This window comes from Anabrus simplex, chromosome 2 (genome assembly GCF_040414725.1).
Source record: "Anabrus simplex isolate iqAnaSimp1 chromosome 2, ASM4041472v1, whole genome shotgun sequence".
In the NCBI taxonomy this organism is placed as follows: Eukaryota; Metazoa; Arthropoda; class Insecta; order Orthoptera; family Tettigoniidae; genus Anabrus; species Anabrus simplex.
This window is the reverse complement of record NC_090266.1, coordinates 135,517,078-135,541,565: the sequence shown is the minus strand read 5'-3', so window position 1 is coordinate 135,541,565 and position 24,488 is coordinate 135,517,078. Positions and strand designations below refer to the sequence as shown.

General features: G+C 38.8%; 1 protein-coding gene across 2 annotated transcripts in view; it reads left to right on the top strand.

Moving 5' to 3' along the window:
- Acf (ATP-dependent chromatin assembly factor large subunit) overlaps positions 1-24,488 on the top strand; it is a 711,969-nt gene that overhangs the window by 628,493 nt on the left and 58,988 nt on the right. For both annotated transcript variants that reach the window (XR_011017808.1, XM_068226116.1), the window contains exon 21: positions 13,441-13,622. Coding sequence is in view for 1 of the 2 variants with exons in the window: in XM_068226116.1 (XP_068082217.1) it covers positions 13,441-13,622 (182 nt within the window). In the remaining variant the exon portion in view is untranslated. The remainder of the gene's footprint in view (positions 1-13,440; positions 13,623-24,488) is intronic.

Genomic DNA, 24,488 nt, shown 5'->3' with positions numbered 1-24,488 from the left:
TCTTTAATACCTCCCCAGTAATTTGATCGCTTCCTGCTGCTTTTTCTTGCTGAAGCAGTTGGATTTCTCTGAAAATATCTTCATTTGTGAATGAGAAGCTTCTTGTTTCCCTCTGTGTCTCTCCCTCTGTATCTTCTGTTTCGGTTTCCAACTCCTGACAATCATCTACTGAATCTCTAAATTCCCTACTAAATAGATTTGCTTTCTCAGTATCTGTTAAATAATGTTCACCCCCTTCTCCCACCATTGTAGGAATTTGGATTCCTTTTCCTTTTTGATTCCTGATATATGAATACAGCTTTTTCCATTTCCCTTTGTGGTCATTACCCTCTTGAAGTATGCCATTCATATAATTCTCTTTTGCTTCCTTTTTCACTCTATTCAGTTCCCTCATTAGCTCTTTTCTAGTTTCTCTACTCTCCCTACCCTCTTTGATTTTCCTGTTTACTGTTCTACATTTCCTTTTTAATTTTCTTATTTCCCTTCTATAATAAACAGGGTCTGAGGTCATTTTACCCTTCTTAACAGGTACAGATCTCTTCTCTCCTTCCCAAATGATTCCTTTAAATTTAGCCCAAAGTGTATCCACGTTACTCCCTTCACTTATCCAACAACTGAATTGTGATTTAAGGTAAGTCCCAAATTCATCAACTTTAGTTTTTCTGTACAATTTCTTGTCTTGTGTAACCCTCTTATTAAGCCTTTTTGGTACGAGTCCTACATCCATTATTACAGCCTTGTGGTCACCTATTCCTTCAATTACCTCAGTTTTATCAACAGTTTCCCATGGTTTAACCAAGAATACATCTAGTAAGTTATTGAGATGAGTCGGTTCTTGTACTACTTGTGTAAATCCTCCCTCCCAAATTAACTTATTTGCCAGTTTCTGTTCATGGGCTTCACTTGCAGCTCCATTCCATTCAACTTCAGGCAAATTTAGATCTCCCCCAATTATTACCATATCATTAGTATTGTTTTTATGAGTATAATCTATTATTTTTTCAAAGATTTCCATATCTCTTTCCTCTCTTCCAGGCCTGTATGTTCCTATAATTCCCATCTCCTTCATATTATCACAAACTAATTTTATCCCTAATATTTCATCCCTTTCATCGGTAAACCATTCATGTGAACAGTAAGTTTCCTTCACCAGAATAAACACCCCCCCCCCCTCCCTTTTTACTCCTCGGTCTCTACGATAGACTGTGTACCCTTCTGGAAATACTTCTCTATTACCCACCCCTTCTTTCAACCACGATTCCACTCCTATCACCACATCAGTCTCATAAGATTCCATCAATGTACCGAATTTTAATTGTTTATTTACTACACTTTGACAGTTTACCAAGAGCAATCTCAGACCCCCTTCCTTCCTAAAACTTGACTGTTGCAATTGGGTAACTTGAAATTCCTTACTATCCTGAGTTTCATTTTCTAGTTGACTGAGCCAGCTTGGAGTACAGCTGGCTCTTTCTACTAGTTTTCCTGGTCAGTATTATAACTCAAGGGAGTTGCCTGTTTTACAGTACATATCTTATGATTAACACAATCTAGAACAATATTTGCTATCTTTCGTTTACCTGAATTGTTTAGATGGAGGCCATGTTTTGTATAACAGTATCTCTCAAAACTGCTGCATTCAATAACCTGAATATTCCGAAAATGTTTACAAATTTTAACAATATCGGTATTGACCTTGTGCACTTCAATGTTCACACACGAGTCTCTACTCAAATCATGCCTGTGGGGCACGTTCACTACAAAGACGTTAGTGTGGGTCAGCTTCCCTAGTGTATGTTTAAGTTGTGATCTTACATTCTTGGCGTCGTCGTGAGCTACGTCGTTCATCCCACCGATGATAAGCACTGCATCGCCGCTCCCGAAGTTCCTAGTTGCTGCTTCTACGTTTTCCAGAACACTGCTGATAGAAGCTCCTGGATATATTTCTCCGGTTGCTGCTATATTCTCGTCGTTAATCACTCCCGCAATTCCCCTTCCTTGGCTATCACAAAACACAGCTACCTTCGCTGATTTAGGCCTAACTGGGTCTTGAATCTGAATTCGCGGCCTAAATTTTAAACTCGGCACGGCAACGGCAGCGGATCGCGATGATTTGGTTTCACGCGCGCGATCACTTTCTTCCAGAATTAAATTATTTAGCACAGAAAACCTATTCCTGATGTTTATTTCCAGAAATTCAGTTGTAGATTTCTTCTTAGCCGGCCATCCACGAACTATTTGACACCACGTGCTCGAGTTTGTTACTGGTACCGGTATATCACTCGAAGAATGGACAGTCCCAAATTCTAGCGATCGCAGTCTTTCTTTTAATTCTTGATTTTCAACTTTAAGAGTCTCATTGTCCTTTTTTAGGATGTTTATAATTTCTAATGCACTTTTATATTCCTCATCGACTGTTTTCGGTGCTTCGTCAACGCCGTCGCCAACAACAACATTCCGAACACACTGCTCACAAATCCAGTCAACATTTTCATTAGTTTTTACGTCTCTAGGGCAATTTCCGCACTTATAATGCCACCATCGATCACATGAATCACACAACATTCCATTTTTCACTAATCTTCGACATTTTCCTCACTTTTTGTCACATTTTACGGTTAATTTACTCGGAGGATAAAACACTACGTCGTCATTACCAGGCGCCATTTTGAAAAAAAAAATCAGCTGATGATGATCTTTAATATGACTCTCCAGGATGATGCTTACCATTTTATCAGTTTTGCATAGCAGTGCTGAGTGTAAGATTATATTTAGTAATTTTACAAAAACACAGTTGAGATCGGGAAAATCTTTAGGAAAATGTTAAACCTTAAAAGATGTTTGGCAAGGCAAGTGCTTTGAGAAGAAATTCATTTTAGAATTTCTAAGTTAGACTGAGGCAGCTATGATGAAAAAGAGTTGTGTTCTGAAGCTCGGATACATGCGGATTTTAGTATTTATAAAACAAGTAAGTTATGTAATAGAGTAATATACATTGTTAAATATTGCCGAATTGATGCCGTTATGTTGAAACTTGTGTTTCACAGTATGTTGCTCATTATCATCATCATCATCAAGCTCCTGCAAGGTTGGGATGTTTATGACACCCTTTCATCTTCCCTATACCCCCCAATCCAGCTTGCTTTTAATTATACTGTTTTTGATCTTTTTCAAACGTCTTATCGGGATCTCCCTTCTCCTATCTGGGTTTCCATCATCTGCTTCGGCATCCTTCCCTCTTTACAAGTTGGAAAGTATTGAATAGGTGGTTTTTTATTTAATTATCCTTGATATCTATGCCTATCCTTCCCTCTTCCAGTCTCTTGACATGTACAAACCATCTAAGCTTATTCTTCTCCATTCTGAAAAGCTTTTCCACTCCAGTTTCCTTCGTTCCTACCTTATTCCTTACTCTGGTCTTTTTTTGTCTTTTTATCGTACTTCTTAAAAAATTATTTTGCTGGACGTCTTGAAAAGATCTCCTTTTTGATGTTTGAGTGTTGGCACATCTGATAACCCAATTAAAGCATCATAAATCAGGAGAAATTTTAAGATGTACAGCAAATGAAATTTTTAAGAAGTATACTAGTAAAGACAGGAAGGGACAGACAAAGAAGTGAGGTGGTTAGGAGAGAAATTGGAGTGGAAAATCTTTTCAACAGACTGGAGAGGGATAGAATGTTGTCATGATTACATTTGTATTTTTTTTTTTTAATAGATATTATTTTACATTTGTCTTGATTAACTTTCAACCCATTTTGTGTAAAATACTTTTCATATTATGTAAATCTGCTTGGAATTTCAAACAATCACATGAACAGAATTTTTTTGCATCAGCAGCAAATTTTTAAAAAATTCTGTTTTCTTAAGTATATGAAAGTTTAGAAAGCAGAAAATAAGGGAGCAAGGTGTGACCCTTATGGAACTCTGCTGGTAACAGTGATATGTTTCCTTATTTTAACGATCTGTATATGATTTTTAAGATATGATGCAAACCAGAAGGCAAGATGCTGTTTAATTCCATTACCTGTTGGATTTTGCTGCAAGGAATCGTGCTCAGGGGTGTGAGAAAGTTTCTCCACGGTATCCAAAAGGAATTGATATGAACTTGGTTAATTCAAAATCTTGAATAATTCATTTTATGTGGTTTCCTGACATTCCTGTACAATGCAATCTGAAAAGATCATCTCCAGTTCAATTATATTTGCATAATTCAAAGTATTGCCCAACGGGATTGATTGGCGAAGTAATGAAATGAAGTAAGTAATGAAATCCAACCTGTCGTACTGGCATATTGCATGTAATTAACAGTTCATTTTTTAACATGTTTATCGATGTAATACTCAAATTGAGGAGAAATTTTCTCTAGCAGAGTACAGTATTAATATTTTTGGTAATTTTATTCAAGTTACAGTTGGGGTTGATGTCTGGTTTACCGAGCTCGATAGCTGTAGTCGCTTAATTGCGGCCAGTATCCAGTATTCGGGAGATAGTGGGTTCGAGCCCCACTGTCGGCAGCCCTGAAGATGGTTTTCTGTGGTTTCCCATTTTCACACCAGGCAAATGCTAGGGCTGTACCTAATTAAGGCCACAGCCGCTTCCTTCCCATTCCTAGCTCCTTCCTGTCCCATCGTCGCCCTACAGTCTGTCACGGGCAGCACAAATGTGACATGATTAACATTCTAAAGCAGGGTCAGCCAACTGGCTGGCATGTAGTGTAAGAGGGCCCGTGTGACTTCGGAGAGCCCATGTGACGTATGAGCGCAGAAAGTGGGGAGATGCTGTCGTAGAGTGAGACGAAGAGACAGCCTCGCTTTGTAGTAAACACGTCCAGTGCCATACGCAGTGGTGGTGGTGGTGGTAGTGGTACAGTACAGTACATAAGTATGGATGAACCGGGCACATCACGGTGCGACAAGCTACCTACCCCTCCGATCTTTTTACCTTTATGGGAAGATTTATATTTATTTGTTGAAAATGATAGGAATGCTACAGCTAAGTGTTTAGTTTTTTGTAGAAAAGAGCTATAGTATGTATGTATGTATGTATGTATGTATGTATGTATGTATGTATGTATGTTCAGTCCATCAGCGATGCCGCTGGTGGGATCCTCAACAGCTCTGCCATCAACTGTCATAGATGGCCTAGGCACCACTGAAGAGGCGTACTAGGGAAAAGAGGAGTGAGGTAGTTTCCCGTTGCTTTCCTTACCGAGCCATAGTTGCTATTACATATCAGTCTGCCAAGCCCACTGAAATGCATACACCAACCCACCCTATGAGTAACATTTTCACATCATTCGTAGCAGGGACTGGCTGCATAAAGATTGGCATTAATAGCATCGCTCATACCTCAGTCACTTTCATATTGTCAAAGCCAAGGATAAGACAGAGACAGATCTATGAAAGTAACATAATTGCTCTAGCCTATACCAGAAGACATAGTGCACTGTAAACACTAGGTCCTGCCAGCACAGGCAGCTACAGTATGTAAAAAGATATCGTTTACAATGCCACTACAGTTTGTGCCACGCTGCAGATTATGATTGCTATCAAGGCGAGGAAAGGGTACGTGTAATTACAGAACTAAAAGATAAATTAAGTAACCCTGTCGAGCATTCGATCAGTGAGTCAGCAGTTCGACTGAGTTATAAAATTTCAAATATAATTGCAAAGAAACTTAAACCGTTCAGTGATCGCGAATTCATAAAGGAATGTTTAATTCTAGCAGGTGAGGAGTTTTGTCCAAACATCATTGAAGAGTTCGAAGCTACCAGCTTGTCCGTGCACACAGTGTCGAGAAGAATTCAAGACCTATCTGATGATGTCCACCTACAATTATTAGAACTGACAAAAAACTTTCGGGCATACTGCTTAGCAATTGACGAGAGCACAGATATATCTGACACGGCCCAACTAGCCATTTTCATATGAGGGGTTGACGAAAATCTTACAATTTGGGAGGAACTACTGGATTTAGTGCCTATAAAGAATACCACGAAAGGCATCGACATTTTCAACTGCATTGTAAGTGTTGTTGAAAATGCTTCCTTGCCATGGAACAAACTAGTTTCAAATAGCAACAGATGGTGCACCTTCTATGGTAGGACGCAATTCTGGAGTAGTTGGGCTCATAAAACAAAAAATGAAGACTCTCAATATAGCTCACACACTTAGAAAATCTATGTGCGAAAAGCATTGAACTAAACAGTGTAATGACCGCAGTGCTTAGAATTACTAACCTCATAAGATGAAGGGCCTTACATCATCGGCTATTCAAGGAATTCCTAGCAGAAAGTGACAGTGAACGTGGTGATTTGCCTTATCATTGTGCTGTTTGCTGGCTTAGTCGAGGCAAAGTACTCGATGCGTTTTTTCAACTATGACAGGATACAGCTACATTTATGGAGCAACAAAATGTTCCAGTCCTCGAACTACAAGATCGCCGTTGGATTTCTGACCTTGCATTTCTTGCAGATTTAACAGGACATTGGAACATTCTGAATGTTACAGAAATGTTTGATAGAGTGAAATCATTCAAATTAAAATTGTGTCTGTGGGAGCGTCAGTTCATGAACAGAACTATTCCACATTTTCAAAAACTGCTTACAGTGTTTGAATGTGCTATGGCTGAGGATATTGATAGGTATGTCAAAATTATAAAAAAACCTTTATTTGCAATTTGATTCTAGATTTAACAATTTGGAGTGTCTGGAAACTGATTTTCAACTTTTATCCACGCCATATTCAGTTGTTGCAGATAACGTTGATCCAGACCTAGAATTAGAGTTAATAGATTTACAGTGTGATAGAGAACTAAGAGATAAATTTGTAAATAAGAAGGATTTGTGTGACTTTTATAGACCTTTTCCACAAAAAAAGGTTTCCCCAATTGCATAGGTTTGCAGCAAGAATGTATAGTATTTTCGGTTCTACGTATGCCTGTGAACGACTTTTTTCTATTTTAAAAACAACTAAACCTAAACAGAGAATCCAGTTGTCAGATCACAATTTGAAGTGTGCTCTTAAACTTAGTGTTTCTCAAACATTAACTCCAAATATTGAAAAACTAGTCAATGAAAAAAGTTTACAAAAATCAAGGAAACCCACGAGTGGCAACTGAGTAAATATATCGTGAGGTAAAACGTATGTTTTGAGTTCACAGATTACTCTTTGTACTATTTTTGTTGTAAAACTGTACTGTTTCTTAATATAAACACTCTTTTTACAGTGCATGATATTGTAAAACACAGCAATTTTTTTTTTCAGTATTGGTTCCGAAGATGCACCGTCAGAAAACAAGTTTAGTTTGTATATGTAGAAATGAACTTGCTTTATAACTTATGTTACAATAAAATATGTAGAGAGAAATATGTACTACACATACCGCATTGTACCTGCAGCCCTTGGGCCTCCCGGACGTTGTGTTTCCCCTCGCCCCTCTAGCCTTCACTTCTCAGTTACAGTACTAAGCACTTTGTTTCGCTGCCCGAGCAGAGTGTGTAACGTGTTACCTGACATCACACGTACACGCAGTTGGCTGACCCTGTTCTAAAGGATCCAGCGGGGAAGTTGTTTTAAGTAACTGTAATATATCCATACTTCCTACAACAGAACACTAGAACTTCTTTTTTGTAGACTCCTCCACATTTTTATATCTGTACTGCAATAAAACAATACTGAGAGGAGTTTCCCTTGTTAGGCTAATTACAATTATCACCTCACAATATCAAATAAAAATTAATTAGCTTATAAAGACATAATTTAACTCTTCTAATTTTAAATGTCAGCATAATACCTGTTACGACCTGGAATATTTTCACCACAAGAGACACTACACAAGAACTGTACCTTAAAAATGAAGACTAGTGTTAATATGAAATGTTCCAAAAAGTTTTAAATTAATTTTAGTGTGTTTACTTGTTACCTGTTTGCCATGTGTTTTGGTATACCTGTATACCTTTGTATCTTCTACAAGCTGAAGATTAGAATAGTTAATTTAGAATGGTTAAAAGTGTACAGTAAGACCTCGTTAAGATGTTTCTGCAGGGGACAAGGAAGAAGTAAGTGTTAAACGAGAAAACATACTACTAAATTCACTACTAAAAACTATCCAACAGGAATATGGAAACACTAGATACGATTTTTTCCGACATGACGGCATTTTGTGCTGTGTATCCGCAGGTACGATGAAAACTATTATCTACCATTTTTAAAGCTGAGAGAGAATATTAAAAGGTGTAAAAAATACGAGAGAACAAATATGAAAACCTTTTCTGTTGGGGATTATAAAATAACAGAAGTGCACTGAATTATGTGAAAAACAACAGACAACAAAAAATGTGAAAACATTTTGCAAGGAGGCCAATAAAAATATCAAATTATTGCAGATTACACTCTTTCTAAAAACAAACGTTAGTAGAAGCCTGAGAAGCCTGTTTTATTTTGGAGCAGTGGGTTATTAAACATTATTTCTTGGTCACACTCTTAGACACTAAGTTGGAGATTACATTCAACCATGTGCGGCTGCGACTTTGGCAGCCATTTTGAAATGTACAAAACTTTAATTCGACCCCCTCGAATGATAGACTCGAAATTTGAAGGTACGAGTTTCAACACTCGTGCTACCTCTGCACACTTAAAGATGCAGGTGCCAGTCCACTTTCTGATATATTTCAATTTTGTCCTCGTTAGTAAGGAATTTCACAACTTTTCCAAATTCACAAATAGGCTGTCACAAGACAAATATGCAGCACGCTAGTCAACTTCACATGATTATGTTCCTAATCCAGATGTAGGCTATCAGGCAACAAATATTCACTACCCTTCACTGTACCACCCAGCACAAAATCAATTTCTAATTTCTGAAAGGGATGCAAAATACGAGCACAAACAGGCTCACTGTGTTATTCAGCAATCTCGCTGCTAACCGGCAAGCAAAAGTGAACATTCCTGAGGCTAATGGTTCGCTCCCCAGAGGTGCAACTTATCCTGTGAAGTTCGGGGATTATGGCCTTTTCCTGTTATTACGCAACTGTTGCAAGGGCTCTTCTTACCCGAGTTGGAAATCGTGTTTCTTTCACAAGGGATGACATATATCATTTTCTGGCCTACGAAAAGTGTGATCGTATTAAACCATAGCGGCAAAAATTAGTGATGCGATAAGTAAGTTTTTATATAGATTTAATATGATGAAAATTGGGACTTCGAATTTACGACATGCTGAGCGGAAAACTTGTAAATGAGGAATGCACTAACGAGATTTCACTGTAATTCTTTTAAAGAGATAATACAATATTCTAGTATTGAAAAGTGTGGGCTCCTCGCAGTTTGATTTGAATACTGTCATATTGCAAGTCAGAGGGCTGGAATTAGAAGGATTTCAAAAGTAATGCAGGTTAGTCAAACCTGTCTGTTAAATTCCAGTTAAATTCCAGTAAAGAGTCCAACCCCCTCCCTCTCCCTTCTCACATGTGGCACGTTTTTTATTATGCGCTGTACTTAAGTCCCTTGAGAATACTTAAACTATTTCCAACGAATAAAGTAGACTAACAACATTTTATACCACTCCGCGTGTCTCGCTGCCTGATCTTTATGCCAATATGAACATGAATGAAAATTGACAGATGTAGACATATGAACATGTTTGAGATGCGGTAACAAAAAATACATCATTGCTATAAAGTACTGTATATTTGCCATGAAAATTATGTGAAATTTCATTAATCCAGGCTTGCAAGATGCTCTATTCCCTGTGGATCAGATAATTCGCTGTCACTTGCATCACTAGAATCCTCTCCTATATTGATAACCATTTTTTAAACTGCAGTATTTATGGCACTTTCCAGGTCCCACATCTTCTCTTCTCACACCATATGCTGAACATAGGAATGCCATTGATCAGCTGTCACCTCACGAAATGCTGTGTCAAGATGTTTACGCATGTCACAAAGTTTGAAAGTGATGTTAAGGCTGGCAACATAATGTTTGATCTGGCTTCACACCATCTCTACGGAGGGTTGCCCTAGTTAATGCAGGACGCGGCCTTCAGCTCACATGTCGCTCACGGGAGCAGTTACATGGCTTGTTTCTTGTTCTGTCTGGTCGGTGTGATTTAGAGAAGTGCCTCATGGAGTCATATCCTACCATTGTTGGCCTTTCCGATACTAATTTTTCATTATCGAGGATTGTACAACAGTATAAAATGAAAGTCTCAACACTAGTAAGTCCTCTGTAGGCAATGTGATAAAATTACATGAAAATGGTTTTCCACCAGAAACAACAACTTCGAAAAAACTGTCGCGTAATAGAGTTTGACCCTCCAGGACTCCGGACATCTTTAAGAAGGTAAGGGCTGCTATCCTGAAGGCAATCTACCAACTCAAAGACACCTTGCCAGCCACACAAGCACATCTAAAGGTACAGTCTACTATATAATTAAAGAAGACCTGAACCTGGTAAAGAAACGTAAGGCACGTGGACATGCTTTGAAAGTAAGGCACGTTAAAGAACGGTTCAATAACACCAGAAAATTAAACAAAACCTACCTAGCAGGATATAAATGGCAGTCGGTTGTTACCCTGGATGAAGATTTGGATTATTTAGATGACACCAACAAGCTCCGGGCAATTTACCCTCGCCCGTAAGTCCAAAAAGGCCACTCAAACTTCGTCAAGGAAAACAAAGAAAAGTTTGTTACAGGGTTCATGGTAGTGGGAGGATATTGTGCCCTGGGTAAACTGAGAATCCTCAGATTGCCGAAAAATGTGATGATCAATGAATGCTACCTACTTCCAGAAGTATGTCATGGACACCTGTTTCCACGAAGATATCCCTCGGCTGTACGGTGAGGATGCTTCAAATGTCTGGATTCACATGGATAAGGCATCCAGTCATACTGCCAGATCATCAGTCACCTACTATGAGAGAAAAGAAGCAGAGACTGCTGTCCGTGTCATACCATTTAGTGATGTCCCTATCAAATCCCCGAGTGCCTCACCGATGGATTTCTGTGTGTCTGTCTCCTGTAAAGAGGGCTTTTCTTCTAGACGTCCCGCCACTGTTGAGGGTCTTTGGAAAGTGCGCAAGGAGGTATGGGACAATATTCATCTTCCTGTACTCCATTGAAGTCTTCTACATTGTAAATTGAGATGTAGGGAAATAGTCCGTGCCTGTGGCTATCACATCGAGCACAACTGGTTCTGGAGAAAAGGAATCACCTAGGAAAAATTGTACTTGGAAATCGTCCAAACTTAACTGGGGCAACCCTCCGTATTGCGTTTAATTCACATAGTCTGAGTACAGTGTGGCCCGCTTGTTCAGTTAGGTCATCTATTACATATTTCTCCAACAGAGGCCGGTGAGTTTTCACCAGTTCCAGCAATTCGGTTTTCACAAGTCCTTTGTCGCATGTTACTTTTTACTTCTCACCCAGGAAATTACTTCAGCTTTCTTCCAGGATTTGTTTACAATACGTTCTAACTTCACACTGTGATAAGGAGCGTTATCTAACACAATAACATACCAGGCATCGGTTTTCGTAATATTCTTTCAAATCACGATTTAAATACGTCGCCACTCATTTCATCATCATAGTCTCTGTTTTTCTTAGACTCCAGCACAAGATCACCACCCTCCACAAAACAGTCATCACCTCCAATGTGTAACACTATCAGTTGCTTACCCCTCCCTGTCGCTTTTTTTTTTTTTTTTTAATTATTATGTTTTTTAGCCCTGTGTTTAAACCCGAAAGAAATGCTTGTTTCTTTGACTTTTGCCATGCCCTTGATGTTGTGTGCCCTTCGTTAATCAACATCTTGTCCAAATAGTAACATTTTTGCCCCTTTTGTCTAAATTCTTTTATAATCTGGAGTTAACGCCCACGCCACAATATATCATCTCTGTCCATCTCGATTTCTGCTGATGAACTCGAAACCCATTTCTTTTAATAACACGTGAAGGGAGGATTTTTTTAAACCTGGGAGTTCAGGATCAGAATTTACAGCCGATAACACTTCGTTATTCGTAGGGGGTTCAATGTTTTTAAAAAGATATGTGCACTTTCCTCCGGATAGCAGAACGAACAAACTCATCTCGCTCCACGTCCAAAACACTTCTAACATGTGGCCTGTTTTTACCCGGTGTGGTAACACGGCCGGTACTAAAAAATTCTATCTGTTCACTGTAAACGCTAAAAACAGACACACCAGTGAACTTGGATGTTTAATTCATGATATCGTCAATTGAACTCTCGGGATATGTTTCCATAAACTTATTAAATACGTTTCAGACAGTAGTCGTCTCTCCACTTTTCAGAGGTTTCCCTCGCTTATGCTTTACAACACCAGCCATAAAAGTGAACTGACTCAAGGTCGTTCAATCGTGTGTGAATTTCTTAGTGATTGACAGCTACCGATACTAGATAAATAGAGATTTTCGCGAGCTAATGTAGGATAGTTAAGTTATTGACCAGAAGCTTAGAACAGTAATATAATTTTCAAATGGTAAAACACTTTCACATTCAATAGTTTGTACTTTAAACTTCAAACTTGCAGAAACAACTCATATTTTTAAATTTAGACATGGACTATTTACTGGGCGGATGAAGACGGAAAGAAGTTTGAAGCAGTTGAAGTTACCACGTGGTTTTGTTTACGCACAATTTATTCTCTAGCTGGAAAAAGTTTACGGTCTTAGATGAAGTTACCATAGCAGTTTTTATAAAGTGTATTTTGATATAGTATTGTAGGAAAGTAGACACTCCGTGGCTCAGGCAGCAGTGCGCCAGCCTCTCACCGCTGGGTTCCGTGGTTGAAATCCCAGTCGCTCCATGTGAGATTTGTGCTGGACAAAGTGGAGGCAGGACAGGTTTTTCTCCGGGTACTATGGTTTTTCCTGTCATATTTCGTTCCAGCAACTCTCTCCAATATTTCATATCATTTCATCTGTCATTCATTAACCATTGCCCCAGAGGAATGCAACAGGCTTCGGCAGCCGGCATCATTCCTATCCTCACCGCTAGATGGGGGCTTCGTTCATTCCATTCCTGACCCGTTCATATGACTAGAAACAGGCTGTGGGTTTTCGTTTCATTGTAGGAAAGTATGCAGTACATCGTGAACATCAGTGTTTGATTATTTCTGAACTGTTTAAAGTTTGTCCCTGTCATAACCAACTCGGGTGCAGTACAAAACATTAACTTTTTAGTTTAGTTGGGTATAATTTTAGATGTTCTTTAGTGTATTGTCCTCTATACAGTCTTTTATATGGACAGTTGGGTTCACCAGACTATGCTTATGTTAGCATCCACAAGACTGCAATGGAAGCCAGAAGAAAACCATTGAAGCTTTTCACTGCACTTAGTAATATTTCCTGAACTTCTTTTTCCTTCAGATTGTCCATTTATGTGTTCATCATCAATGTTGTTTATTTTCATTTTCAGTCCCTGTAAGTCATCAGTGGAGAAATGCGATGTTTGCGGTCTTGGCGGCCCAACATTCTTATGCAGTACTTGCCACGGACATTTTCATGTTGAGTGCTGTGATCCTTCCACAATGAAACGAACTAGCTGCAATTGGCAATGTAGGACATGCTCATTACGTGAGGGAAAGAAACTGAAGAAAGGTGAGTTTTTAATTTCTTAAGCAGAATGTTTCAGAATTATTACTAAATCTGAAAAGTAATGAAATTTGATTTCTGTCCAATTGTTAAATAATGTTATTGTTTCTTCCTTTCTATGGTAATAGTTCTTTGAGAGAATGTAGATAATTGGAGGAATGGCAGCTGTGTGCTTGTCTTCATATTTTTTAAGGTGATGATTTTCTGGTATTACCCATGACTTATATCTCAGTAATAATCATATTGCATTTTTCTGTGTTCATGAGACACCCAATATTAATTATAGTTTATTTGCAACATTTTGACTCCTGATGATAATTTTCATGTAATGGTTTGTGGTAGAACTTAAGTGTTCATCATTTAAACATTACTCATACCTGCTAGCTTTCCCGATTTAAGCAGGGGACTCCCGATTTTCGACAGTTTTTCCTGCCTCCCAATTATTCTATTATTTCTCCCGATTTTAGCTTATTTTTTGGTGAACTTCAAACATTTGTTTACAAATCCCGCTATTTCAGCTTTGTACGCCAGTGGCCGGAAGTCCTTCACTCATTGGCCACTTTCAAATGAAATATCGACGTTTATTGATACGTGCGAATGTGCGCTGTTGATTGAAACTTGTATATCGATTGAAAATCATTCTCGCATGCTATGTTCGTTGATATAGATGTTGATTCCCATAGGGAACTTAAAATATTTGTCCTGAATGAGTAAATTTATAATACCAATATAATGGTCCGTTATTGGACATTATAAATTTTCCAGCTAACTCATTCTTGGTTGCCTGCGTTTTGCCCTCGTGTGCTAAGTTGGGACTTAGCACACCTCCCAAGACGCAAGACTAGTGCATACCGTGGAGGCCACTGCATAGGCTACCTGAAGCTACCAGCAGTGCCAATGCACCATGAGAGCTATGTCTCATTTCCAAAAATTGATGCCTGCCTGGCCATCAGATGATATAGATGTTGATTCCCATAGGGACGGTATGTCTTGCGTCTTTGGAGGTGTGCTAAGTCCCAACTGACAAGCCCAACTTAGCACACGAGGGCAAAACACAGGCAACCAAGAATGAGTTAGTACCGAGCTCGATAGCTGCAATCGCTTAAGTGCGGCCAGTATCCAGTAATCGGGAGATAGTGGGTTCGAGCCCCACTGTCGGCAGCCCTGAAAATGGTTTTCCGTGGTTTCCCATTTTCACACCAGGCAAATGCCGGGGCTGTACCTTAATTAAGGCCACGGCCACTTCCTTCCAATTCCTAGGCCTTTCCTATCCCATCATCGTCATAAGACATATCTGTGTCGGTGCGACGTAAAGCAAATAGCAAAAAAATAGAATGAGTTAGCTGGAAAATTTATAGTGTCCAATAACGGACCATTATATTGGTATTGCTATGTTCGTGTTCAGAACACATTTTTTAAAAGAGAAATTACCAATGTTTATGAAATGAGAGTGCAATTCGTCACTGCTAATGTCAATCCTCTTTCTTTTGAATGCTCATTTATCACGATCAGTTACTTGTGAGCGCTGCAAAAGGGGATATATATTAATGAAATAATATATATGATTACTTGATAAAAATAGCATTGCGCTTCGCATAATTGCGTGGGTGCATGATGCAATATACTAATCTGTGCATTTGCTAAGTAATAGCATCGAAGTGCATAACCGATTCACACATGTGGGGCATGAGTTCGTACTGTTTTTGGAAGGCTTATCGGACACTGATCAGATCACTCACATACTTCCTGCAAGGGAATAGAGATGCGTAAGATTTAGCCTTGCAACCTCGTATAGCAACAGTCGGGTTTTCAGACAGTACGTGTTATTATATACCATAGTGCTCTTGTATTGCATAAGACATGTAGAATAAGCAGTTTTGACCCATTGTATCGCCTGATTTTTCGTTTTGTAAAGTTGGCAGGTATGTTACTTCTATGAATTTTAATCCTCTTTATGAAATGTTTTACAGTACTGTTGTGTTTCTCTGATAAGGGAAACCTGCAAAGTGTAAGTTTGATTTACGTACCTGCACAGCGGGCTACTACCGGCAAATATCAACACTGGATATCACAAGAGACCAGACTGATACTATTTAATAAGCAGAGAGCTTGGTGCCTGTGGAAAGACTTCCCTAAACCACACACTCACAATACCTTTGATAAAATCCGGCGCCACGCGAGGTTTATGGTCAGAAGAGACTACAAAACACACGTAGACACTGTCACTGAAAACATCCGCAACAATCCCAAGCGCTACTGGAGTCTCATCAACACACGGAGAAGGACAGAGTGGATTCCTGTCAGCGTGAACCACAACAATGCAACAGCAGACGGCGCCGATCGCAATGAACTGTTCAACAGGTATTTCTTCTCCAACTTCTCCCCTCCCTTACAAAACCAACCGCTCCCTCCCGTTGGTACAGCTTCAAACAGAACCCTATCAAGCATAACTACCACACCAAGTGAAGTTTATAACCTTCTTCAAACTCTTCGTACCAACAAAGCTACCGGTGCCGACACTATAGGTCCTCTTTTCCTAAAAAATACTGCCAGCACTCTTTGCGTCCCTCTTTCTAAATTATTTAACAGATGTTTTGCCGCGGGCTATTTTCCTATCACCTGGAAACAGGCAAATATTGTTCCACTTCTCAAATCAGGCAACAAATTTAATGTTTCATCTTACCGACCAATTTCTATTCTCCCCACACTATCCTTTATCTTTGAAAATATTATACACCAGCGTCTCCTCGCATTCACCTTGCTGTATATCTCAACCAAGCAGCATGGTTTTCTACCAGGTGGCTCTTGTCTAACAAACCTGGCCACTCTGCATAGCTTTGCATCACACGCCATTGCAGCCAAATCACAGCTGGATATCTGCTACGTGGACATTTCGAAAGCTTTCGATTCTGTAGACCATACTCTGTTGCTCCATAAACTCTCAGAACGATTTAATATATATGGCAGTCTTCTGACCCTTCTTGCTGGCCTCTTACATAACCGTTGGCAGAGAGTGGTAATATCAGGCACTTCATCCTCATGGTTACCAGTCACCTCCGGTGTCCCACAAGGCAGTACTCTTGGCCCCTTGCTGTTTTCTTTGTTTAAGGATGATTTGCCATCCGAACTCAACGAAACAGCCAATACCCTACTCTTTGCTGACGACTGCAAGATATTTAGGGAGATCAGGAATCCAGCAGATGCAGCTTTGCTAGAGTCCTCACTTAATGCCCTCTCAAACTGGTGCCGTACTTGGAAACTTATCCCCAATCCACAAAAATGCAGCCACATGACCATAACACTACGTAAATCTCCTCTACCGACATCATATTACCTACTCGTCAAGCCCATCACCGTAGTTATGCAACAGCGTGACCTAGGTGTAATATTCGATACAAAATTACAATTTAAGACCCACATAGAAACATATACAACCAAGGCTATGAAATTACTAGGCATTCTCTATCGCTTCACAGAAATTTCTGACCCCATTGCTCGTCACTTCTTCCTCACGATCATTCAACCTCTCTTAAACTACTGCTCTCCTATTTGGACAACAGCCTCCCCCTCCAATACTAAGCAGTTAGACAGAGCAGTGTCCTTCCTTGCTGCAATTGTAAGGCACAGAAACCCCAAGCTCATAAATCTGTCTACGCAGCAGGTATTAATGGCAATTAACATGTCACCGCTGCACATCAGGTGACAGGTAGCTGACCTTAGTTTCCTTCACGGGATCTTAAATGGGCATTACCGCTCGGAACATTTTGTCTCTTCTCTCTCCGTGTTCCTTCCTGCTCCACCAGAACCAAAGACCTCCACATTCCCCACACTCAGCACTCAATACTTCAACGATCTTTCCTAATCCGCCTCCCAACACTCTTTAACAATACTAATAGGAGACAAGTGTTTGATATAGCATCAAATAAAAGTGTATTCGAGAGGTGTGTAAATAGTCTCTTAAAGATAAATTGATGTGAAGGGATTATACCGCCATCTTGACCCACGACGACTTGGCTATGAACATGGACATTCTCATGGTTTTCCATTTGGACAGTTGTTATTAGTAGGCTGTGTACCTGATCTTGTTATATTTTGTTATGTTTGTTATATTTTATTATGAAAGTTTATGTTCGTTAAATAGTCTGTTGACAGTGCAAGTGAAATTTGCTCAGTGTAGCTGTATCTTGTGCTTCATGAATAAATAAATAAACACAGGCTCAAATATGAGAATATTTACTTGTAACCCAGTGATGGTTGGTACAGATTAAGTAGAACCGACACCTAAGTAGATTCCATGAACTCCATACAGGATCAGCAAACAGTAACAAGCTTCAAGTGCACAGATGGTGAACACTACCATAAAATACTTCAAAGCCAAGACAATAGTGAAAAAGAAAGTCTCGATCACCCATGAAACAAACATTAAAAACAAAATTACTTGGATACACTTCACTTTTACAATCTTTAGGTTTGCAAGGCGTGTCTCATGTGATAACTAGTAACATTCACTTAGGCAACTTGTCAAGTTAATAATAATAATTTTGTGTGGCTATTTCTAGCAGAGTGCAGTCCTTGTAAGGCAGACCCTCCGATGAGGGTGGGCGGCATCTGCTGTGTGTAGGTAACTGCGTCTTACTGTGGTGGAGGATAGTGTTATGTATGGTGTGTGAGTTGCAGAGATGTTGGAGACAGCACAAACACCCAGCCCCCGATCCATTAGAATTAACCTGTGAAGGTTAAAATCTCCGACCCGGCCGGTAATCGAACCCAGGAACCTCTGAACCGAAGGCCAGTACACTGACCATTCAGCCAACGAGTCGGACAACTTCTCAAGTTGATCATCACAAATTAAATCAACAACTTCTGCAAAAAAAAAAAAAAAAAACACAGCGGCGCTACCACCGCTACTGCAATAACCCAAGGACACTCAAAATGAACACGCTCCAAACAACCAAATACAAGACCAAGGAACCAATGCTACTTACATTGGGTGCAGTAAACTACATAAATAAGATGTGGATGGGGCCCAAAATTAGAGGTAAAGAGACCAGGATCGAAAACAAAAATTTACACTAGACAAATAATTAATGGTATGTACTAGGTATACCAAATGATAAGACAAACCTTAAGGTAGAGACAAAATATTTAATTAATAAATAAATTTAACTTACAATCCATTAAAACTGGAAGAAAATTGAAAAACTGATATTTTTTACCAAAGATTAAAGAAAATAATAATAATAATAATAATAATAATAATAAAAATCTTAAATAAATCTAAAATACTGGCCACTAACTATAGTTTCCTTTTGATAATTAATACAATAATTAATACAATAAATCTACTTAAATATACTTGAAATTTGTTTCAACCTAATTGACACAATAATATGTTACAACAAAAAATCATGGTGACACAGTGACATTACTTCTGCAACTCAATATGCTACCAGAATTGAAATTAATATCAAACAAACTAAATCATCAAATTAAGTGATTAAATAAAAAACAGTAGTAAATATTCCCCAATACAATTACAAAATTTTAAGGGAAAATATTAATGTTCCACCTAAACTACAGAACAAATTACACATGAACTGAAATGCAGCTTCTCAAGCCAAGCTACATTTAACAACAGGCAAGGCCTGCATAATTAAAGTGTACACAAATGAGAAATTATGCAAATAATAATGAAAGGAATAAGGCAAAACATGGATATGGGTCATTCAGGTGGGCGTTTAAGAAAATAAAATTTAAGATAGGAGAACCAAATTTCAACTCCCTACTACCGTGGTGATACAGATATTAAATATTATAATAATAATAATAATAATAATTACATACACGGTGTGATTTAAATTTCATTGCACATAAAAGATTTAACAGAGGGCAAAATCATTATTGAATTTAATGTGAGGTGACCTTGGAAGTGGCATAATGTACATATGAGGTAGAATTGAAACACCAGAAGAAGAAGAAGGAGGAGGAGGAGGAGGAGGAGAAGAAAAGAACGATCCCATTACGATAAATCAGCCAACACCGGGCAACTCACAAAAAATTGCTACAAATAGAGATCACATTACAGGCATAGAAAATAATAATAGAATGAAATACACCAAAAAGAAGAAGAAGAAGAAGAAGAAATCCAAAAATAACCAATTTAGGAGTAGATATTGAACACAAACAAGAATCCCAACTGAATAAAACCTGTAGGATGACTTTTGCACTCGTAGACCCATATACCGCGAATCCAAATCACCTCAGTTACCCCATTAATAATATAATTAGTATCCAGTATTCGGGAGATAGTAGGTTCGAACCCCACTGTCGGCAGCCCTGAAAATGGTTTTCCGTGGTTTCCCCATTTTCACACCAGGCAAATGCTGGGGCTGTACCTTAATTAAGGCCACGGCCGCTTCCTTCCAACTCCTAGCCCTTCCCTGTCCTATCGTCGCCATAAGACCTATCTGTGTCGGTGCGACGTAAAGCAACTAGCAAAAAAAAATAATAATAATAATATAACTACCTTCACATAACATGGTTCCCCAATATAACATACATACATACATACATAATCATTATAGACAGTTGTGCCTTTCAGCGTTCAGTCTGCAAGCCTCTGTGAATTTACTAAACGTTGCCACAATCCTCTATTTGCAACTAGTGTTGTGGCCTCATTTAGTTCTATACCTCTTATTGTTAAATCGTTAGAAACTGAGTCTAACCATCATCGTCTTGGTCTCCCTCTACTTCTCTCACCCTCCATAACAGAGTCCATTATTCTCCTAGGTAACCTATCCTCCTCCATTCGCCTCACATGATCCCACCACTGAAGCCGGTTTATGCGTACAGCTTCATCCATCAAGTTTATTCCTAAATTAGCCTTTCTCTCCTCATTCTGAGTACCCTCCTGCCATTGTTCCCACCTGTTTGTACCAGTTGTCATTCTCGCTACTTTCATGTCTGTTACTTCCAGCTTATGAATAAGATATCCTGCGTCCACCCAACTTTCGCTCCCGTAAAGCAAAATTGGTCTGAAAACAGCCCGATGTGAAGATGGTTCCGTGTGGGAGCTGACTTCCTTCTTACAGAATACTGTTGATTGCAACTGCGAGCTCACTGCATTAGCTTTACTACACTTTGATTCAATTTCACTTACTATATTACCATCCTGGGAGAACACACAACCTAAATACTTGAAATTGTCAACCTGTTCTAGCTTTGTATCACCAATCTGACATTCAGTTCTGTTGAATTTCTTACCTACTGACATCAATTTCGTCTTCAAAGGGCTAATTTTCATACCATACTCATTGCATCTATTTTCAAGTTTCAAGATATTAGACTGCAGGCTTTCGGCACAATCTGCCATTAAGACCAAGTCGTCAGCATAGGCCAGACTGCTTCTGCATTTTCACCTAACTGAATCCCTCTCTGCCATTTTATACCTTTCAGCAGATGATCCATGTAAACTACGAACAACAAAGGTGAAAGATTACAGCCTTGTCTAACCACTGTAAGTACCCTGAACCAAGAACTCATTCTACCATCAATTCTCACTGCAGCCCAATTGTCAACATAAATGCCTTTGATTGCTTTTAATAATCTACCCTTAATTCTATAGTCCCCCAATATGGCGAACATCTTTTCTCTTGGTACCCTGTCAAATGCTTTCTCTAGATCTACGAAACATAAACACAACTGCCTGTTCCTCTCGTAGCATTTTTCAATTACCTGCCGCATACTGAAAATCTGATCCTGACCACCTCTCTGTGATCTGAAACCACACTGGTTTTCATCCAACTTCCCCTCAATGACTGATCGCACCCTCCCTTCCAAGATGCCAGTGAATACTTTGCTTGGTATACTAATCAATGAGATACCTCGATAGTTGTTGCAGTTTTTCCTGTTCCCTTGCTTATAGATAGGTGCAATTACTGCTTTTGTCCAATCTGAAGGTACCTTACCAACACTCCATGCTAATTTTACTACTCTATGAAGCCATTTCATCCCTGCCTTCCCACTCTACTTCACCATTTCAGGTCTAATTTCATCTATTCCTGCTGCTTTATGACAATGGATATTATTTACCATCCTTTCCACTTCCTCAATCGTAATTTCACCAAGATCATTTTCCTCCTCCCCATGAGCTGGGCTGTTCGCAACACCACCAGGAAGATTTCCTTTTACATTGAGAAGATGTTCAAAATATTCCCTCCACCTCTCCAGTGATTCCCTGGGATCTATTATGAGTTCACCTGAATTACTGAAAACACTGCTCATTTCCTTTTCCCTCCCTTCCTAAGATTCTTTATTACTGTCCAGAAAGGTTTCCCTTCTGCTAGACCTAGCCTTTCCAGGTTATGACCAAAATCTTCCCACGACATATTTTTTGGATTCAACAACTATTTGTTTCGCTCTGGGTTTTTTGTCTACGTACAATTCCCTGTTTGCCTCGGCCCTTGTTTGGAGCCATTTTTGATAAGCCTTCTTTTTACGTTTCCAAGCTGCTCTTACTTCATCATTCAACCAAGATGTTCGCCTTTTCCCATCTTTATTTATTGTCAAGAATTTCATTTTTGGTCCGTATTGAATCGAAATTTACAGTTATAGATGAGGATAAAGGTTTCCACCTGTTGAGTACAATAAAATAATGACATTATTAAAATATCACATTTATTATCTGTCATTTTGGGACCGGTTTCGGCACCTTCTTGTGCCATCATCGGCCTAGGAAATTGTTGCAAGGTTTTTTAAGTAGCTACATGAAATACTTGTACTAGTGTAAGAACATGAACAGAGCCTTTTATACTAAGCTGTAAATTTTACAATTCCGTATGTGGTTTAAAATATATGTAATTACAATACAGATACTAGATTAATCCTTGTGGGACAATAGACATGTCTTAAAAACATTTATATATATTTCTAAGGCTGTTTGCATTATCTGTTTGTTGTAACTATTTTAAAACTAATTATAACACCCAGTTTTGATAAAATCTTTCCTGTAGGGCAAAATTCATACAACTATAAATTATGTACCGGTACAACTAGCCTTAAAGAGTAATAAGAGCATTTCTTTAAAAATTTATGACCTTAGCACTTTCCAAAATGCTAAACATTTTTGTTTTATGTCGCACCGACACAGATAGGTCTTATGGCGACGATGGGATAGGAAAGGCCTAGGAATGGGAAGGAAGCGGCCGTGGCCTTAATTAAGGTACAGCCCCAGTATTTGCCTGGTAAATGCTAAACTAACAGCTGATTTCTAGAATAGTGTTCTCTTTACGTGGGTAAAATAACTTATCATAGTCCATTTTTTTAACACGAATCAGTTCCTCATAAAATCTAATCTAAGAAACCTCTATAATGTATTCTTCCTTTAGAATAAAAGATCTAGTGTCACAGTCCTTGTATAGTTGCTCTAAAACAGCTTAATTTGATGATGTGCTATAAGTATTAGCTCTGTATTTCAATGTTGATCCAATATTGATGTGAGGCTGAAGCTGTGCGTTGATTGACGAGATATCTTTGGAAAATTTCAATTTTCTGGTGGATCTGAATGAGTTTAGAACAATCTCGAACCAACTCGGACCTAAAAGTAGAAACGAATTTTTTAAATGGTCTTTTGGCATAAGAAATCGGAGACAGAGAAAGTGTTTTGTAAAAAGAATAGTAAGGAAGGAAACTCTCCTCGAGCACCAAGTTGACAAACGTAGAGTTAGTGAGGAACTGCGATGCAGAGTGTCAAGAGACAGCATGCAAGCATCAGCTGTTAGGCAGGCATGTTAGGTAGGGGGAGGGAAGGTTGCGTTAGCAGGGAATGTAGGTCAGGAGGACGTGGATTCCGATGGGGGTAGTAGGCCAGCGTGTTACGTATTGTTTTGTGAACCGATTGATCTTTAAGTATTTTTAAATTATTTATAACCCAAATAAGCGTATCTAATAAAATTGTGGGTTTTTCGGACAGATCATTGAGATTGTTCTTGGGGTTGTAATACTGATACAATAAAGTAAAACATTGCTCCGTGAGGTCTAGTAGTAGACCTTTGTTCATTATTTCAATAATATCCACATCGTTATTGATGCCATGAAAGCCATGTTTATAGTCCTGTATATATAGACCTATTGCTGAAAATTTTCTGTATTTAACAGCATTTACATGCTCGTATCTAATTTTGAAAGATCGACTGCTCCAACATATACATTGGGCAAACGGGGAGATCTTTCAAAATTAGATACGAGCCTGTAAGTGCTGTTTAATACAGGAAATTTTCAGTAGTAGGTCAACATATACCGGACTACAAACATGGCTTTCATTGCATCAGTAACGATGTGGACATTATTGAAATAATGAACAAAGGTCTACTACTAGACCTCACGGAGCAATGTTTTACTTTATTGTATCAGTATTACAACCCCAAGAACAATCTCAATGATCTGTCCGAAAAACCCACAATTTTATTAGATACGCTTATTTGGGTTATAAATAATTTAAAAATACTTAAAGATCAATCGGTTCACAAAACAATACGTAACACGCTGGCCTACTACCCCCATTGGAATCCACGTCTCGTGACCTACATTCTCCTGCTAATGCAACTTTCCCTCCCCCTACCTAACACACCCGCCTAACAGCTGATGCTTGCATGCTGTCTCGTGACACTCTGCATCGCAGTTCCTCACTAACTCTACGTTTGTCAACTTGGTGCTCGAGGTGAGTTTCCTTCCTTACTATTCTTTTTACAAAACACTTTCTCTGTCTCCGATTTCTTATGCCAACAGACCATTTAAAAAATTTGTTTCTACTTTTAGGTCCATGTTGGTTCGAGAATGTTCCAAACTCATTCAAATCCATCTGAAAATTGAAAT